Below are 15,222 nucleotides of genomic sequence, written 5' to 3' on the forward strand. Positions count from 1 at the left end.
GAGTTTTCAAACGAATGATGGATTTCCCTGTGAGACAAAGAACAGCCTGACTCTGGAGGTTAAAACCTATCAGACAAGCCTAAATCTTCCACTTCAACGTTTCTTTGAAACATTTCCCATGAGGAAATTAGGTGGTGGTGGTAGTATTAATTGCAGTCAGTGTGGACAGATTTTTTTCTCTCTGGTGTGAGATCAGCTCTGAACTTAACACCATGTTTGGGGATGTGAATGCATACAACTGCCTCTGTCTCTTCCTTTCATTCACCTTCAGACTAGTGAGAACACTTTGACAAGAGCCAGGGCCTCTTTCATCCCATCCACGGCCCTGAGGGAGATGTCTACAGCAGCAGCAGACTGGCGGTCTTACCATGTCCCAGACAAAGTTGGACAGCCAGTAGATGACGGGCTTCACTCCGCTGATGAACTGCAGGTGCTTTGCCTTACTGACCCGCTCCTGGATCAGAAACACGACAAAGCTGGCTGGAACGAAGGACATGGCAAAGATAACACAGATGGACACAAGGACATCCACTGATGTGGTCATCCTGAAAAAAATAAATAAATAAAAGAGGCAGTGAGGATATGAGGGTCCCCTGATACAACTGAAGACTCAGGAGGAGACACATGCGCACACACACACACGTCTGAAGCATGGCCCAGGGAAAAATAACCTGGTCACCAAATATATTTTTTCAGGGTTAAAGATTATTATATTCAAGTTAAAAACAAAACAAAAAAAATACTCAAATATGACCATTCAAATGCAAAACTAATTCAACTGAGGTTATAAGGAGTCCACTGTCCAATGAAACTACTCAGAGACGTCCAAGAGTGGCCTAATGGCATTCTCTTTGTTCCACTATTCTTGACCTTGTGAGAGCAATAAGCTGCAAATTTTCACAAAAAGGACTAGTGTAGCTTGAAAACTAAATAAAGCTGAAATACTAGTATGAAACTATTCAAATAAGTTCATTCCTGGCTGTAAATAAATTTGAAAACACCAGCGGGTGGCATATCAATCTAACACATATGCTCTAACATGTCTATCAGATGGTTATAAGAACAGTCTTGTAAGCCCAATAAACAATGTTTAATATAAACTATATATATATATAAATTTTATATAAGTTTGGTATAAAGATCCCAGTGACATATATTGATATTTTATACAAGTTAAGCAAAAATAATGACTGTGCCATGCCCCATACATAGCAAAGGGGCCCAACGTGTGTTGAATGCCAACTATATACCAAGTGCTAGACTTGGCAATTTACATGAATTGCCTTGTTTAACATCATACATCTAGAAAGTTTAGAAACCAGATTCAAACCCAGATGTTCACGATTCCAAAGGCTATAGAATATCCAGGGGCTATATACACGTGGCCTATTTCCTATTGGCTTTAACTTGTCACACACGCACACATACACACACAATTCCGGCCTTCAAAACACAAGCTGATAAAAGTATCTTTCACCAAGTTTAAAACCAGTGGTATAAAAACAAGTGAAACTGATTTTTTATTAAACACTGTATTGATGGTGAGTTAAAATATTTTTAGGATTTTATTAGCAATTTAACTTACCTTATACAAATTCCCTAAAGGTCATGGTTTTTACATGTACGAGTCATTTATCTTATGCACTTTAATCCCTGCCAGCCAATTCATAAAGCAGAAGTCGTCTATCCTGAGCTGGGACCAACCCAGACACACCACAAAGTAAGTGTTTCCCCAGCTGCTACTCTACCACCAGCTTCACGGTTCCTTCCCCCATACCCTCTCCCGTCCCCACCTGCCCTGTTCAGACATAGCTGCACTTACAGAGCCACTTCCGAGAGCTGCTGCTTGGTGAGATTCAGGGGGTGATTGAAAGCAGTAATCCCATACTGGCTAGGGTTCGCTCCTTTCTGCAGGTTGGCGCGCAGAATGGCATTGTTGATGACATTCAAGAAAGAGCTGATAGCATGCCACCCCTTGTTATTGAACCACACCTGAAAGAAAACATACCAAGTATAAGATAATGCTTCCAAACCCTGCTCCTGGAAGTGGGTGCACACACACACACACACAAAAAAAAAAACATGCCGGTCACACACCACAACAAAACATTATGGTCAGAGAACATGGCAAAGTGATCACAGCACTGAGGGTGTGCGGAGCACCAAGGCCAGGCAAGGTGCCAGCTACCTTATCTCTTTACGGTACTCATTACCTCTTCCAGTGACTCACCTAATCTTCACCCCAGCTTTGAGAGAGCCATGATTACTCTCTGTTTTAGAGATTAAGAAATTGAGACTTAGAAGATTCAGTAATTTGGTCCAAGTCACAATAGTTTGCCTGGTATGTCTGGTGGCAAAACGAATTCTCGTAATCATTGTACTGTAGGTCCTCCCTGGCAAACCTACGAGACTGCTCTCTCTGTCACGACTGCCCCGTCAGGGCCATCCTGAGCTGGTAAGTACTTCAGGGAACATAACAATTATTATTCATCAAGAAGTGACTGGAACAATGGGCTTTACCTTGACATTGTTTTTTGTGTCCAGTCCTGTCATGAACCTGCCCAAGCTGCTGAGGAATCGATCTGAAGAGCTGTCCTGTGAACAACAGAAACCTGCCTCAGTTGAAATGGCTCCTAAGAACAACACAGCTACCTTGGGGAGGGCACCACACCTACTTTGTTCATTAAAATGAAATTTGAAGCCACTGAGAAACAAGAGACCAGAAATCTAACGCGCTGATGTTGCTACGGGTCACAAGTCTTAAAGGAATCACAGGCAAGCCCTGTGATTCAAAGTCCCAAGACACCGATGTCTCTCTAAAACTGGTTGGTGAGGATTCTTCAAAATGCTCCCCTGGCGTCATCCTAAGACCCAAGACTACACTCAACGTGCAGACACATCCGACTCATGGGGTCGGTGCCTCCAAAGCAGAGATACAGACTCGGAATATCACTGCTGTCTATGATCCCAGTGTCCAAATCTTACTCGAAAATAGGAAATTACAGATACAGAGAAATGGTGAATGTTTATTGGGTCCTAAAACCTGATGAAAACTTAAAAGAAAATGATTCATTTCTTGTTTAACCAGTGATTGTTTTAGAAAAGCAAGCTTGATGCTGAGTTTATTTACGTACTGGCTAAATTCATAAATTTAAGTTAGTGTGAGAGATTTTTAATCTCTGGATTTGTTTTTGGTCTACACTTTCAGAGAGGAAATGGTCACTGAGTCGTAGCGCAGCCTTAGCCGGCACAATACACTAAGAGCTGGTGACGACTTTGTACTCGTAAGTCTCAAACCATAAGGTATTAGGTGACCAGATTTACCTGCCAACGGCTCCCATGCACCAGCAACCCTGAGCCCATTTCTGACATGTCTTGGGATAGATACTGTACCTTGGCCAGATTCAAGATTTCCTTTATTTTCCTGATGGCATCATTAACTTCTTGACTTGGAGGAAGAGACTGAGAATTGCTGGCACCCAGGGAAAACCCGCCGTACCTAGAGGAACAGCCTGACATTAAAACATAGATAGCACAGTGCACATCACTCATTAACAGACGCCACTTGCGTGTATTTTATTTGAAGCAGGACTGAAGTTAGACTCAAGGAAAGTTACAACTTGACATTCTCTAAAGAATTTGACAACCTCTATCTTTACCCTTATGGCTCCTGCCCAAGTAGGAAGGATCTGGGCCTGATTATAGACAGAAATAATGATCATTCATATCGAAGAAGCGCCTCCCACCCTGGTGGCTCAGGCCTGAACTTGTGCCTCAAGGTATTCAAACAGGAAGCCAGGACAAGCAGTGAGGGACACTCACTGACCAGAGAGGCTAGAGGAGCCTTGACTCTTTCCTGGCATAAGGACAACTCTGGGAGCCCTAGTCTGCTCTGCTAAGAGTTCTGTGGGTTCTGAACCTCGGGAAAAAGGCAAAGAGTGGAAAGCAGTGTCAAAGAAACAAGTCATGAGGCGGCCAGATACATTGTCCCATTTTTCATAAGGTGTTAATTAGCTTCAAGGATTCTTCCTTTTTTTCTTCCCTGGTCCCACCCGTTCCTTCAAAACCCAGAGGGATAAGTGAGTTGAAGCAGAGTGAAAATAAATGGTTTTGATGCCCCTTATTTCATCGAAGAGGCCCCGGGGAAATCTGATGTGGGGGCATAGTCTAGTTAGCATATGTATGCCTTTCACAACATAGTGCTTCCCATTAAGTCGCTAGAGACTCATAAGAAACTTCTGAGTCTGCGTGAGGAAATCAGGCAGGATGCCAGTTTCAGATGCCTCTGAAGTGGCAGCTTGGCAGTGAGCAGAAACATTAAGGGCAATACAATCCCAACACTAACGACTTCCCAGAATCCCAAGACACTGGCATCAAAATCATCCTCCTGAACTACAGGAGTCCAGGGAAAGCAAAGGAAAGCACAGAAAGAGGCCACTTACCTAAATTCATTCACCCAGATCTTGTTCTTCAAGCTGCAGGAGGCAAAGGCAAACCAAAAGTCAGTTCAAAGAAACACTGACCCTATGCCTGATGATACAAAGGAAGTAACTATCTACCTGAGGATACAACAAAGCGGCAGAAATAAAGCTATGATCAGGCTGGTGGTTATAGCCCTAATCAGCATGCTGTTTCTGCTCCCATTCTTAAAAACTTAGGTATATGAAAACCATGCCTTGGATTAAACCAATTCAGAAACCAACTTATTGACAAAGATGTGATCAAAGTAGAAACTTTTGAAATTCAAAGTAATACATCAATTATGGATGCCATATGAAGAGTTTATGCCTCTTTCTTTTCCAACTCACAGTAACTGTTATTTAAAGTCACTGAGAACTCTCAAGAAGCCCAAATAACCAGATCAATGGGAAGGAAACCAGAGCAAACATTTTCTGAGCATCAGCTAAGTACTCAACATTTTGCCAATGCCCAGGGAACTACATGGCTCTTCCAAGGCTCCACAACCATCTCTGCGAGGTACTCATGTATGTTATTCATGCAGTCCTCACAACAAACCCATAAGAGCAACATTACTTTCACATTTTACATGAACTAAGGCTTTAAAAGGATAACAGGCTACCCCTGGTCAAAGAGCTAGTAAGTGGCAGAATTAGTATTTGAATCCAGATTTATTTTCATTCTGGAACCAGGCAGACTTAATCTTGAAGCTGAATGTTCATAATAATTCTCATCTTGTCATCAGGTCAAAATATGATGTCTCCCCCACCACTCAGCCTACTATTTTTAGGACTCACATTCCTCTGATCAGCAATGAGAAAGCAAAGACCAAGTTTAGTGAATAATGACCTTTTGGCTATGATCTGCACGTAAGTCTTCACCAGGTAATCTGAAATGTTTCTTCCCGTCAAGTTCTGAAGGGTGTCCTCAGTGTTCTGCTTTCTCTGTTATCACAGAAAATCCAAGCACATGTGTTTTTATGGACCAGAATTGAGACAAAAAGCAAATTATGAACTATACTGACACATGTCCCTCAAGCATGTACCACAGTGTGACCAGACCCTACTCACAAGTCCCAGGCACCAGCAAGCCAACCACCAAAGCCCAATTCATTCTGCCCTTGGCTCTGGCCATATACTTATGCTAAGCCAAGAAGTGCCCCAGGGAATTATTCTGGACAACTCAACAACAGTTAATAAAATATGGTTCTCCACAAAAGGTTTTTAGGGAGTAGTATCATGGACTATGCCTAGTGAATTCTTTTGTTCAATGGTTATACTGATGAATAGATTAGCTATTATTTTAAAGAGAGAGAAACAGAGCTTCTCAAGTTCGCACACCCATTTAAAGTTGCTTGTCCTCGCCCTGCAACCTGGATGCTGACGAAGCAGCAGAGAGCTATCACAAGCAAGCCTCACCCTAAAATTGTTCTCAGAAAAGAATGACTCAGAACCACATCACACACTCACTCTCAGAGACAGTCGGCGTTGGTAAAATGCAGAACTGTCATGGGCCGGCTTCCCTAATTCGGACGTGAGGAAACAGGCCCAGGGACTCAAAGTGGCCTATAGCAGGTGACCAGCACACTGGTGGCAGAGCCTGGGATAGAGATGGATCTGTCATGGTCTGTCCTTGACACCACCACTCTGGGAAAGACCACAGTGTGTCTTCCATGGCCCACTGATCCAGAATGTTGCATTCTGGTTTTAACTCAAACAAGTAACCTAGGCTGACTTTTCAAAATAAAGAAACAGGCTAAGCTCCCTCAGATATTAGGAACAACGTGGTTTAAGTTCTATCCCCTCAAAACTCACGTGTTTTTCCCTATGAAAAGAATTAAGATCAAGACTAAAAGAGACCCTCCTGATATGTCATCCATCCCTTCTTCCCTAGCCCACCCTGCACCCCATCTGCTCTGTTACCTTGTGAGGGACTCACCTGTGGAGGAGGAAGCCCGCCAGCCCCCAGGGGACACACGGGCAGCATCTTCTTGATTTTGTCGTTGCTACACTCACAGGCGGGTGAGGGGTTCTCCATCGTCCAGTTCCCATTCTGGAAGAGGTCCATAATGGTCTGGGGAACTGGGGCAGTGGTCCACTCCTCCTCCCCAACCAAGCAGGGCATGTCTCTGCAAAAGGTGACAGCAAGGGTAGGGTCACCCAAGAGGGCCTGGCCTTTCCTGTTGCCTCAGGAGTGCAGGATCCACCAATAACTGCAGATAAGCTTCCCTCTCTCCCCATTTGACTATTTGATCTCTCCATATACTTGTAAGCTGCAAACTCACTTCACAAATAAGAACAATGGACTGCAAAGAGGGCCTAAATGCTTGTGGACCAGACTGCAGTCGATCCAACCCACCAACATTCGATCACTCACCCATGTGTTCTCTCCAAACTATTCATCGAGCATCAACTCTAATACCAGACACTCTTCTGCACATTTGAAAGTCTAGAGTGAACAAGATAAAGTACCTGCCTTCACGGAGTTTGTGTTCCCATCAAAGAGGTAGGTAACAACTAAGTAATATAATCTTAAGATGGCCAAAAATGTAGCAAGATACAGGGAAAGTGACTGGTAAGAAAGGAGCCACTGAAAGATGCTATACTTTGCTATACTTTGGCCAAAATATAACCAATGAGGGAGAACAGCCAGGCGGACATTTGGAGGGAAAGAACATTACAAGCAGAAGCAACAGGAAGTGCAGGTGCAAAGGCCCTGAGTTTTCTGTCTCAGGGACAAAGGAACACAGTGTGGCTGGAATGTGACAAGCTGTGAAGAAGAGAAGGAGGCAGGAGCCAGATGACATCGGCCTGGGAAGAAGTCTCAATGTGATGCTCAATGTGCGGATCGTCTGGTAGAGAATGTCAAGATTCACCTATGTCTCAAAGCAAGGAGAGAACTTGGGTTGAATGGGGGTGAGAGCGATGGGTACATGAAGAGCTAGGTTGTGTGCAAGCCCCTGGTGACAACAGACAAAGCCTTTATGCCTCACTTGAGCCCTGAATTACTGTGAGATCATCCAGTCACTTGCCTTCTCGGGCCTGTTTTCTCCTCCAATAAAATGAAAGCATAGAATGACTTGTTTCAACAAGTCATATTTCAACAAGCCATTTCTAGGATCTCTTCCAGCTCCAAAATTCTACAATTTAAAGCACAGCCAGAGTCTTTAAATTATTCTTGGAGCAAATGAACAGTTCTGGGGCTGGCTCCCTAGTTCTCTGTCAAGTGCCCCCAGTGAAATGGGAACTTCTAGGACACAGTGCTCTCCTAAATCTCACATTCTAAACCGTTCACACAATGATGGGCTGAGACCAAGGTCAATGCCACAGGTAAATGTTCCGGTCAAACATCCCTTCGTGCCGCTGCTTTCTGAAAATCCTGAAAGTTTCCAGAGCGGGGCCCTTACATCAGACTGCCCCCGACCCACGTTCAGTGGTGCTCGGCCCCAAGGCCAGGACCCCTCCGATGCCCGGGTCCTGCCTCCTTTGTCTCCGTAGGTGAGATCTCAATTGAGACCCAGCTCCGACCAGTCCTCGCTAGGCTGACATTAACCTAGGCGTCCACACTGTCCAGCTGGCAGGTGAGGAATCCATCTAAGTCTGTTATCACCTCATCTCAGTCTTCTGCGTCGCCTGCAAAACTTCCAAGTTGGATCTCCTCGAAAGTCTTATAAAATCCAGACAGGATGTCTCCTTGTCCTTCTCCACTTTAGTCATCTTATTCTTTAGGAGTTGATATTAGCTGCTAGGATTTACTACCCATTAAATAGTAAGTACTAACAAACACTTAGTAAGTATCCACTTAATAAGACATAACAAGTACATAATAGCTATCCGTTCGGAAACGTGCTCCACCGCCTGGCGTACACAGGTGTCATGCTCACTGGTCTGGGAGTCTGGCAGGGTGAGTATCTTCCCTTTAAAACCTGGAGTTTGTTAGCCCTTCCTCAGCGTGGCCGCACCTTCCCACACTCTCCTTAACTCCTCAGTTGGTGGTTAACAACCTCAACTGCAATTTCTACCTGAGCCTGGAAACGTGGACCCCCCTCCACCATCACCGGGCTCTCCCACGAGCTCACTTCGCTCCATGTCCTTACTCACTAAAACCTCTGGAGAGACCTTCCCCGCACACCTACTTTGTCTACAGGTATTTAACTGGATTTATTTATACACTGCCTACTCTTTTTTTTTTTTAAAGAATCTTGAAGGAGAATACAGTAAAACTATGTAACCCTAAAAGAAGAAAATGTTTACTTTTATAAAGACAAACTACGTCATCTTTTCGGGCTATTAAAGTAAAGAAGCTGATAAGCAAAACTGCAAATTATATATAAGGCAGCCTATCTCTGCACGGAGGAAGAGGAGTCGGGGGGTGGGAAGGGAGAAGGGAAAAACATTTGATCAGTAAGTATGAAGTGCTATTTAAATTAAACATTAATTTCTAAAGTAGTAAACAAGCATCTATAGTCATTTGCTTTGCTATAGTCTCCTAGCCTGTTACATTTGTTCCTAGATGGTCTTATTAAATTACTCTATCATCTTTTTAAACATAAAAAAATGCTTCAAAGGGCAAATGATGGCAGTCACAGTGTGGCACACCACTGATCAATGCAGTGCAGTAGAGACCAAAGCCGGCGACAAGCACAGAAGGCAGTGCGGAGGGTGCCGGAGCTGAAGTGGCACTCACGGGATTGGGTTTCCTTCCATACACCGCGTCCCGAAGCCCGGCTCGCCGGTGAGGGCGTTCAAGAGTTCCTGGGTGCCCCTGTCCTCAGGCGCGTCATTACTGTGGGTACACAAGAGGCAGCCAGCTCAGCACATCATTGAAACCATAAATTCGAAGGAAGAAAAGTGTCTTAAAAATAAATACTTTATTAAGTACTTCCTGTGGGCCAAGCTCAAAACAGAAGTGAATAAAACAGAGCCCACCCACACAGAGCTCAGACTCAGGCCATATATTTGGTATCACAGTAACACACAGCGCTCCAAAGTGGAGCTGTGTAAATAAGTTATATGTACAGAAGAGTGTGTGTGTGTGCGCGCGCGTGCATGCACGCACGTGTAACACATAATTATACATAATGACATACATATTTTAACATGAAGTAAATGAATTCATTAAGGATAAGTATTTTCAAAAATACTTTCACATTACCCACTGGGCACAGATAACCAGATTATTCTAGGGAAGGGCAGGAAGACTCTATTGGCTGCCTGTTCACATGACAACTGGGACACAGACAATAATAAGCTCAGGTTACACACACAAAGCAAGCCCACCTTCCACAGCCCTGGGCAACGCGGGTCAACACCTGGGAAAGGAAAGAATAAAGTAAACGTGCACTAAATAGGAAGGAAGGGTGGGGGTCAGAGAAAAAGAGACTGATTCACATGGTTATGAATTTTTTCTGTGGGGTTCTGGGGTTTTTTTGTTTTTTTTTAGCTTCTCTTTTACATCACTGAAACACTACAAATACCACAGGACTGAAGAAAACGCCTGTGTAACGAGATGGAGAAATTCTTTTTCCTTTTGTTTAACACACTAGATTGTCATAGAGGAGCTGGTATTTTTGTCTAAAGCACAAATACGAGCTAATATCTACAACTTAGAAGACTAGATAGTAAATACACAAATCGTACTGTACAAAAAATACAGCATTGGCAGTGTCTGGAAGCCCTGTGTTAAACCACAAAATTAAAACACAGCTATGAAAATCTAGATATATTATAGCCCAATCATAGATTTTTTTTTTTTTTTTTTTTTTTTTTTGGCAAGGGGAGATTATTTACGTAAAACACATATCTGTTCCTGACAACAGCAGTATGAAGAGAAGGAAAGGAACTCAAATGTGGCAATAAGAGACTGGCCTATTCTTCAGGTTTTGCTCACTGATATCCTTTGCATATAATATTAGTTTGTGTAGAGGCTTCAGCCCCAGATGGTAAAATCCAGTCCACTGTGTGATTCTTGAGTCCCCTTTCCGCTGGCCCTCAGCATAGCACAGACCCTTGGTTTGCCTGAGCTCTGCTCTTTCCTTGGGCATAGAAGGCAAATACATACCTGACAAACGTGTACTGTTCGCTGTACATCCAGGGCTGAAGTTCCAGGCTGGGGTACTTGCCAAAGGGCGGCACAATCAAGCTGAACACCAGGGCAATGCAGACAAACACTGCTGGCAGGACAATCTATATAGCCAGAGGGGAGAGGAGGAAGGGACAAATGTTAGAAAGGCAGCCAGCCATAGGACGAGCCCCCATGAATCCAGCCAGCCCCCCAAGACCAGCCTGTGCATAGATGAGGAGTACAAGACCCATGGCCAAACTGCCAAGGCACTGTTGGCAGGTTGGAAGCCTGGAACCTGTAAATTAAACCTCTTCCCTCCAGGGCATTGCTGAAAGCTGGAAGCACAAGGCAAGAGGCTATGGCCATCTGGCTGGGGCACCACGCTGAGAGTAAACAGTGTCACATGTCAGGGTGATCTGGAACACTGGGTCCTGCCCTCTTCCCCCTGACAATCTGAGAAAGACCACACTGAGCCATGAACCCAGCTCAGCTCAGGAAAGCTGAGCAAACAAGCCCTGGACTGGGAGCCAGAGGACCAGAACTTGGTTCTGTCTAAGTCAAGTCACTTCCCCCGCTGGCCTTGGTTTTCTCATTCATAATCTGTGGCCTGAGACTAGCAGACCCATTCAGATATGATATTGTGATAAAACCACTCTACAGCAACATCTCCATTGAAAGGGAATAACCACCATTGTCTCCCCCATGGCCTCAAAAAGTATAATTATCTAAGTCCTTATTAAACCACCTCAAACTTCACACTCGTACCTTCTCTGAAAGCCATAACTTGTACACCCTTTATAAGTAAACTCTAATTCTCTACTTATTCCTGAGAAATTTATTCTTCCTTAAAAAAAACAAACTTTAAAGATTCAAATGATACCCATGGTTCTAATGTTCTGGGTTTCAATGCTGAAAATTATCACTGAGTGATTAATTCATTGGAAAGGTACAGTTAAGAGAATTCTCTTATCTAATGATCATTACAACCCTAAGGAGTAGTATCATTATACCAGTCAACAAACAAGGTAACCAAGGCTCAGAGAGACTAAGTAACTTGTCCCAGTTCACACAGCCAATAAGTAGCAGAACCAGAATTCAAATCCAGGTTTGTATGATTCAAATTTATACTCTGCATGGAAGAATCTCTGCAGACTCTTTATACTTGCTGATTTTTCTGGAGAGGAATAACTTACCCCTTCTAACCTAGTGAGTTAGCGTGCAAACACTAACATGCAGGCAATAATGTGATGAGTCTTCTCTGTCAACATTTTCTGACCTCTCTGGTTATCTTTTCTATCAGTTTGCAGTTAAACATCATTTAGAGAAAAATCAAGTTTCCAATATGTTGATTATGCCAAGTGCACTGGTCATATCACCTTCAAGTCATGAAAGTTTAATTTGCCCAGCTAATTTTTCTAACCTTATCCTCAGTATGCTCTCCTCTACAATACACACATACACACACACACACAGTAATTATGAATGTGAGGCCCACCCTAAGTATTTCTCATTTTAATCTTTATAACAACTATGTGTCACAGGTACTATATTATTATCCCAATTTTACAGATGAGATCAAGGCACAGAGAAGTAACTTGCCAGCAGTTACATGAGTGGCAACAAGAAGCAGAACTGGGGGTGAAACACAGATAATCTGGCTTCAGCATCCATATCATAATCACCATGGTACCCTGCCTTCACTGGTCAGGAAGCCTGCAGCCCACCCAGGAGGCTCGAGTCCTTGGCCCAGAACAGCACTTCTCACCTGAGCGAAGAATCCCTTCCGACTCCGTCTGGCAATCAGCAGCCTCTTCCACAACAGGGCCACGAACTGTTGCTGTGTGAGTTTCCAGCCCTTCACCTGGTAGGAGCCTTTGCCATCCATCCCACTGAGCAGGTCTGTTTCTCTGGATTCTGCAAAAAGCCGACACTGAAGGTCACCTACTATCTTCAGCACTTTGACATCACCATGCTCCTCCCTCCAGTATCTTCAGCACCTCCTGGGAGGTTGAAGTTGAAGGTAAAAGTATTTCAGAAGTAAAGGGCTTTCACATCCAAGACAATGTTAGGGCCCCAAATGTGCAACCGCAGCAGGCTCTGCCTTTTGGTTCTTGTCTGATGAGTGCAGAAAATTAAGCTGCCTTGAGACAGCTGTCTCCACACACGACTGGGTGTTACATCCAGTCTTTCAGATGAATCAAGTCACCCTCAATTACTTAGGGAATATTCTATGAAACAGATTATGTACATAGGCTGACATGCTGGAGAGCACACCATGATCATTTGTCTTCCATCTATTATACTTTTGGTAAAAGGTAGACACATTCAAGTGATCTAAGTACAGACAGTGTCTGAAGTCAGGGAGAACAGGCGAGCCATACACTCACATAAGCAGGGAGAGCCAGAAAGGTTTCCATTCCTAAAAATTAATTATAAGAATCTTCATCTTAAACAAACGATTCCTAGCTGTAGTGCTTTGACATCTTACCAGTATCTGCTTCATTTCTTACCTCCCTTCCTCCATTCCCAATCAAACACACAGGGAGACACACTTGTCCAAAATAACTAAGTCGAGGGGACAGTTAAGTCTTTCAAAATCATCCATCCATTCAAAGAATATTTAGTCAATCATCAAACCACCTAATGTATGCAAGAAACCAGGGGTCTACAAAAAAGATAATAAATGGATTCAGAGGATGGAGGGATCGTCTTTTTTTTTTTTTTTGGTTTTTCAATTACAGTTGTCCCCTTTTCCCCCAATGGGATCGTCTTTTGACGTGTATCTTGAGAGGAAGATCTCAGCACAGTGAAGGCAGTGATGAGGCCAGGCTCTTTCAGGTTCGACCGCACATACAACACTGGGAAAAGGAAAGCGGCTTTTCTCATTTTCTCACTTCCCTTTGGACCCTGCAGGCATCTATCACCCTGGTTCAAGGCCACCAAAAGATAACACCAGAGAAGAACAAAAGAGAAAAAGTCACTTTCAAGCAGCGGAACACAGATCTCGCCCAAACGGACCTGGGTCTATGTCAGAATCGTTGGCATCAACAGCATCGTCTTCAGTGAAGGGGCGGAGACAGCTCTGCCGGTCCCCGAAGGCCCGTCTGTTTCGTCTCGCTGGCAAAGTGCCATCTGAAGGCAAGGGGAAAGAATTCCCACATTTTATTTGTAATGAAATAAACTCTCTACATCCATAGCAAACTTGTGCACTAAAAATAAGGATGTACTGAAACAATTCCTTCGAAGGGAAAGGCATAACACGGCTGAGCTAAGACAGCCTGCAGGAGGCACAGCTTGGAGCGCGCAGTCCCAGAGAATTACCTGAGGTCTCAGCATCCACCCCACTCTCTTCAGCCACTTTGAGAAAGATCTGAAAAATAAAGAGTAATTGAGAATATTGTAAGCACCATGTGATGACAGCAGCCACCACTGTTATGATTATTACTTTATTAGATGGTATGCTAGACCCTAAAGACAAAAACGTAGAAGCTTCATTTATTAATTCCACTTTGTCAGAATCACTTGGAAGAGAAGCCATTTTGTTTTGTTTTGTTTTACCAAAGAACATATCCTCAGTGGTAAGACTATCAATCCAACAATCATTTCCACATGAAGGCTACAGTATTAGGACAGGGCAGCAGAAGAAATTCGTTCCGAGCCTAAAGAGAAGGAGCCAAGTGGCTTCTCCCAGGGGTATGGCCCCAGATATCTGCGGGGGCTAGCACTGTGACGCATTATCCAGGACAGGATGATCAGGAGACCATGCGTCCCCCCGTCTCTAGAAATGTGCTGGCAGGGATTCAAACCTCAGAAGAAAACCTGGACTAGGCCGATGATTTCCATACTCTGATCTACAGACCACTGCCTAGGGAGCAGGCAGTAAAAGCACAAGCGTCGAGGCCTCACCTCCAGAAATTCTGACGGAAAAAACCTGGAGCTGAGCCTTGGAATTTTTATTGTCAATAATATCCCCAAATGATACTGCTGCACAGTCAAGCTTGGGGACCACTGGGCCAGACAACTTTGATATCCCATCCAGCCCTCAAGGCCTGTGATGTTGTGTCTCTAAAGGGAGGTATTGCTGCTGCACAATAAAAATAATATGGGCTCTGCAGCCCAAATTCCCTGATTCAAATCCTAGCTCAGCATTCTGAGTATCCACTTTCTCATCTTGTTATGAGGATTAAACGAAGTTATAATGATTTTTTAAAAAGACACCAAGCTTTGCACGTGGCACAGAGATTTTCCACAAATGCTCGCCATCTCTTGTGCATGGCAAGACACAGTCACACCAGGGAGCAATTCTAATACTTCTTTCCTACTATTTCCCACTACAACCTTAATGGGTTAACCAGGACCCAGATTACCCAGATGCCGAAGATCTAAGGACTCAATGGCAAGTTCCCTGGGAATCTTGTTCCCAGTGGACATGGAGGCTGCACGTCCAGCCCTCAGACTGCTGGCCCTGCTAAATTCTAACTCACCTCTTCCAGGGTTGTCTCTGAGATGCCATAACTAGAGATGCCCAGGTCTGGGAGCCGGTCATCAATCTCATGGAAGAGCTCCACAAAGGCTCCCTCTTTGGCAGCTTCATAGGGCAGCACATAGGTCAGCTCGTGCCCAATGTCTTCTACCAATCGGGCCTCGGCCACATGCTTCTGGATGAGGTTGGAGATGGCAGACACGTCTGTAGAGACCAAA

General features: G+C 44.1%; 1 protein-coding gene across 1 annotated transcript in view; it reads right to left on the reverse strand.

The window, feature by feature from the left end:
• ABCA1 (ATP binding cassette subfamily A member 1) overlaps positions 1-15,222 on the reverse strand; it is a 122,345-nt gene that overhangs the window by 15,369 nt on the left and 91,754 nt on the right. Inside the window, exons 25-37 of the mRNA XM_090274517.1 lie at positions 15,006-15,208; positions 13,843-13,891; positions 13,540-13,653; positions 12,287-12,435; positions 10,519-10,643; positions 9,145-9,243; positions 6,397-6,586; positions 5,308-5,402; positions 4,443-4,475; positions 3,394-3,499; positions 2,521-2,595; positions 1,823-1,992; positions 368-545 (exon numbers count right to left, since the gene is read on the reverse strand). Of these exons, the coding sequence (XP_090130643.1) occupies positions 368-545; positions 1,823-1,992; positions 2,521-2,595; positions 3,394-3,499; positions 4,443-4,475; positions 5,308-5,402; positions 6,397-6,586; positions 9,145-9,243; positions 10,519-10,643; positions 12,287-12,435; positions 13,540-13,653; positions 13,843-13,891; positions 15,006-15,208 (1,586 nt within the window). The remainder of the gene's footprint in view (positions 1-367; positions 546-1,822; positions 1,993-2,520; positions 2,596-3,393; positions 3,500-4,442; positions 4,476-5,307; positions 5,403-6,396; positions 6,587-9,144; positions 9,244-10,518; positions 10,644-12,286; positions 12,436-13,539; positions 13,654-13,842; positions 13,892-15,005; positions 15,209-15,222) is intronic.

This window comes from Furipterus horrens, unplaced genomic scaffold (genome assembly GCF_987537825.1).
Source record: "Furipterus horrens unplaced genomic scaffold, mFurHor1.1.pri manual_scaffold_4, whole genome shotgun sequence".
Classification (NCBI taxonomy): Eukaryota; Metazoa; Chordata; class Mammalia; order Chiroptera; family Furipteridae; genus Furipterus; species Furipterus horrens.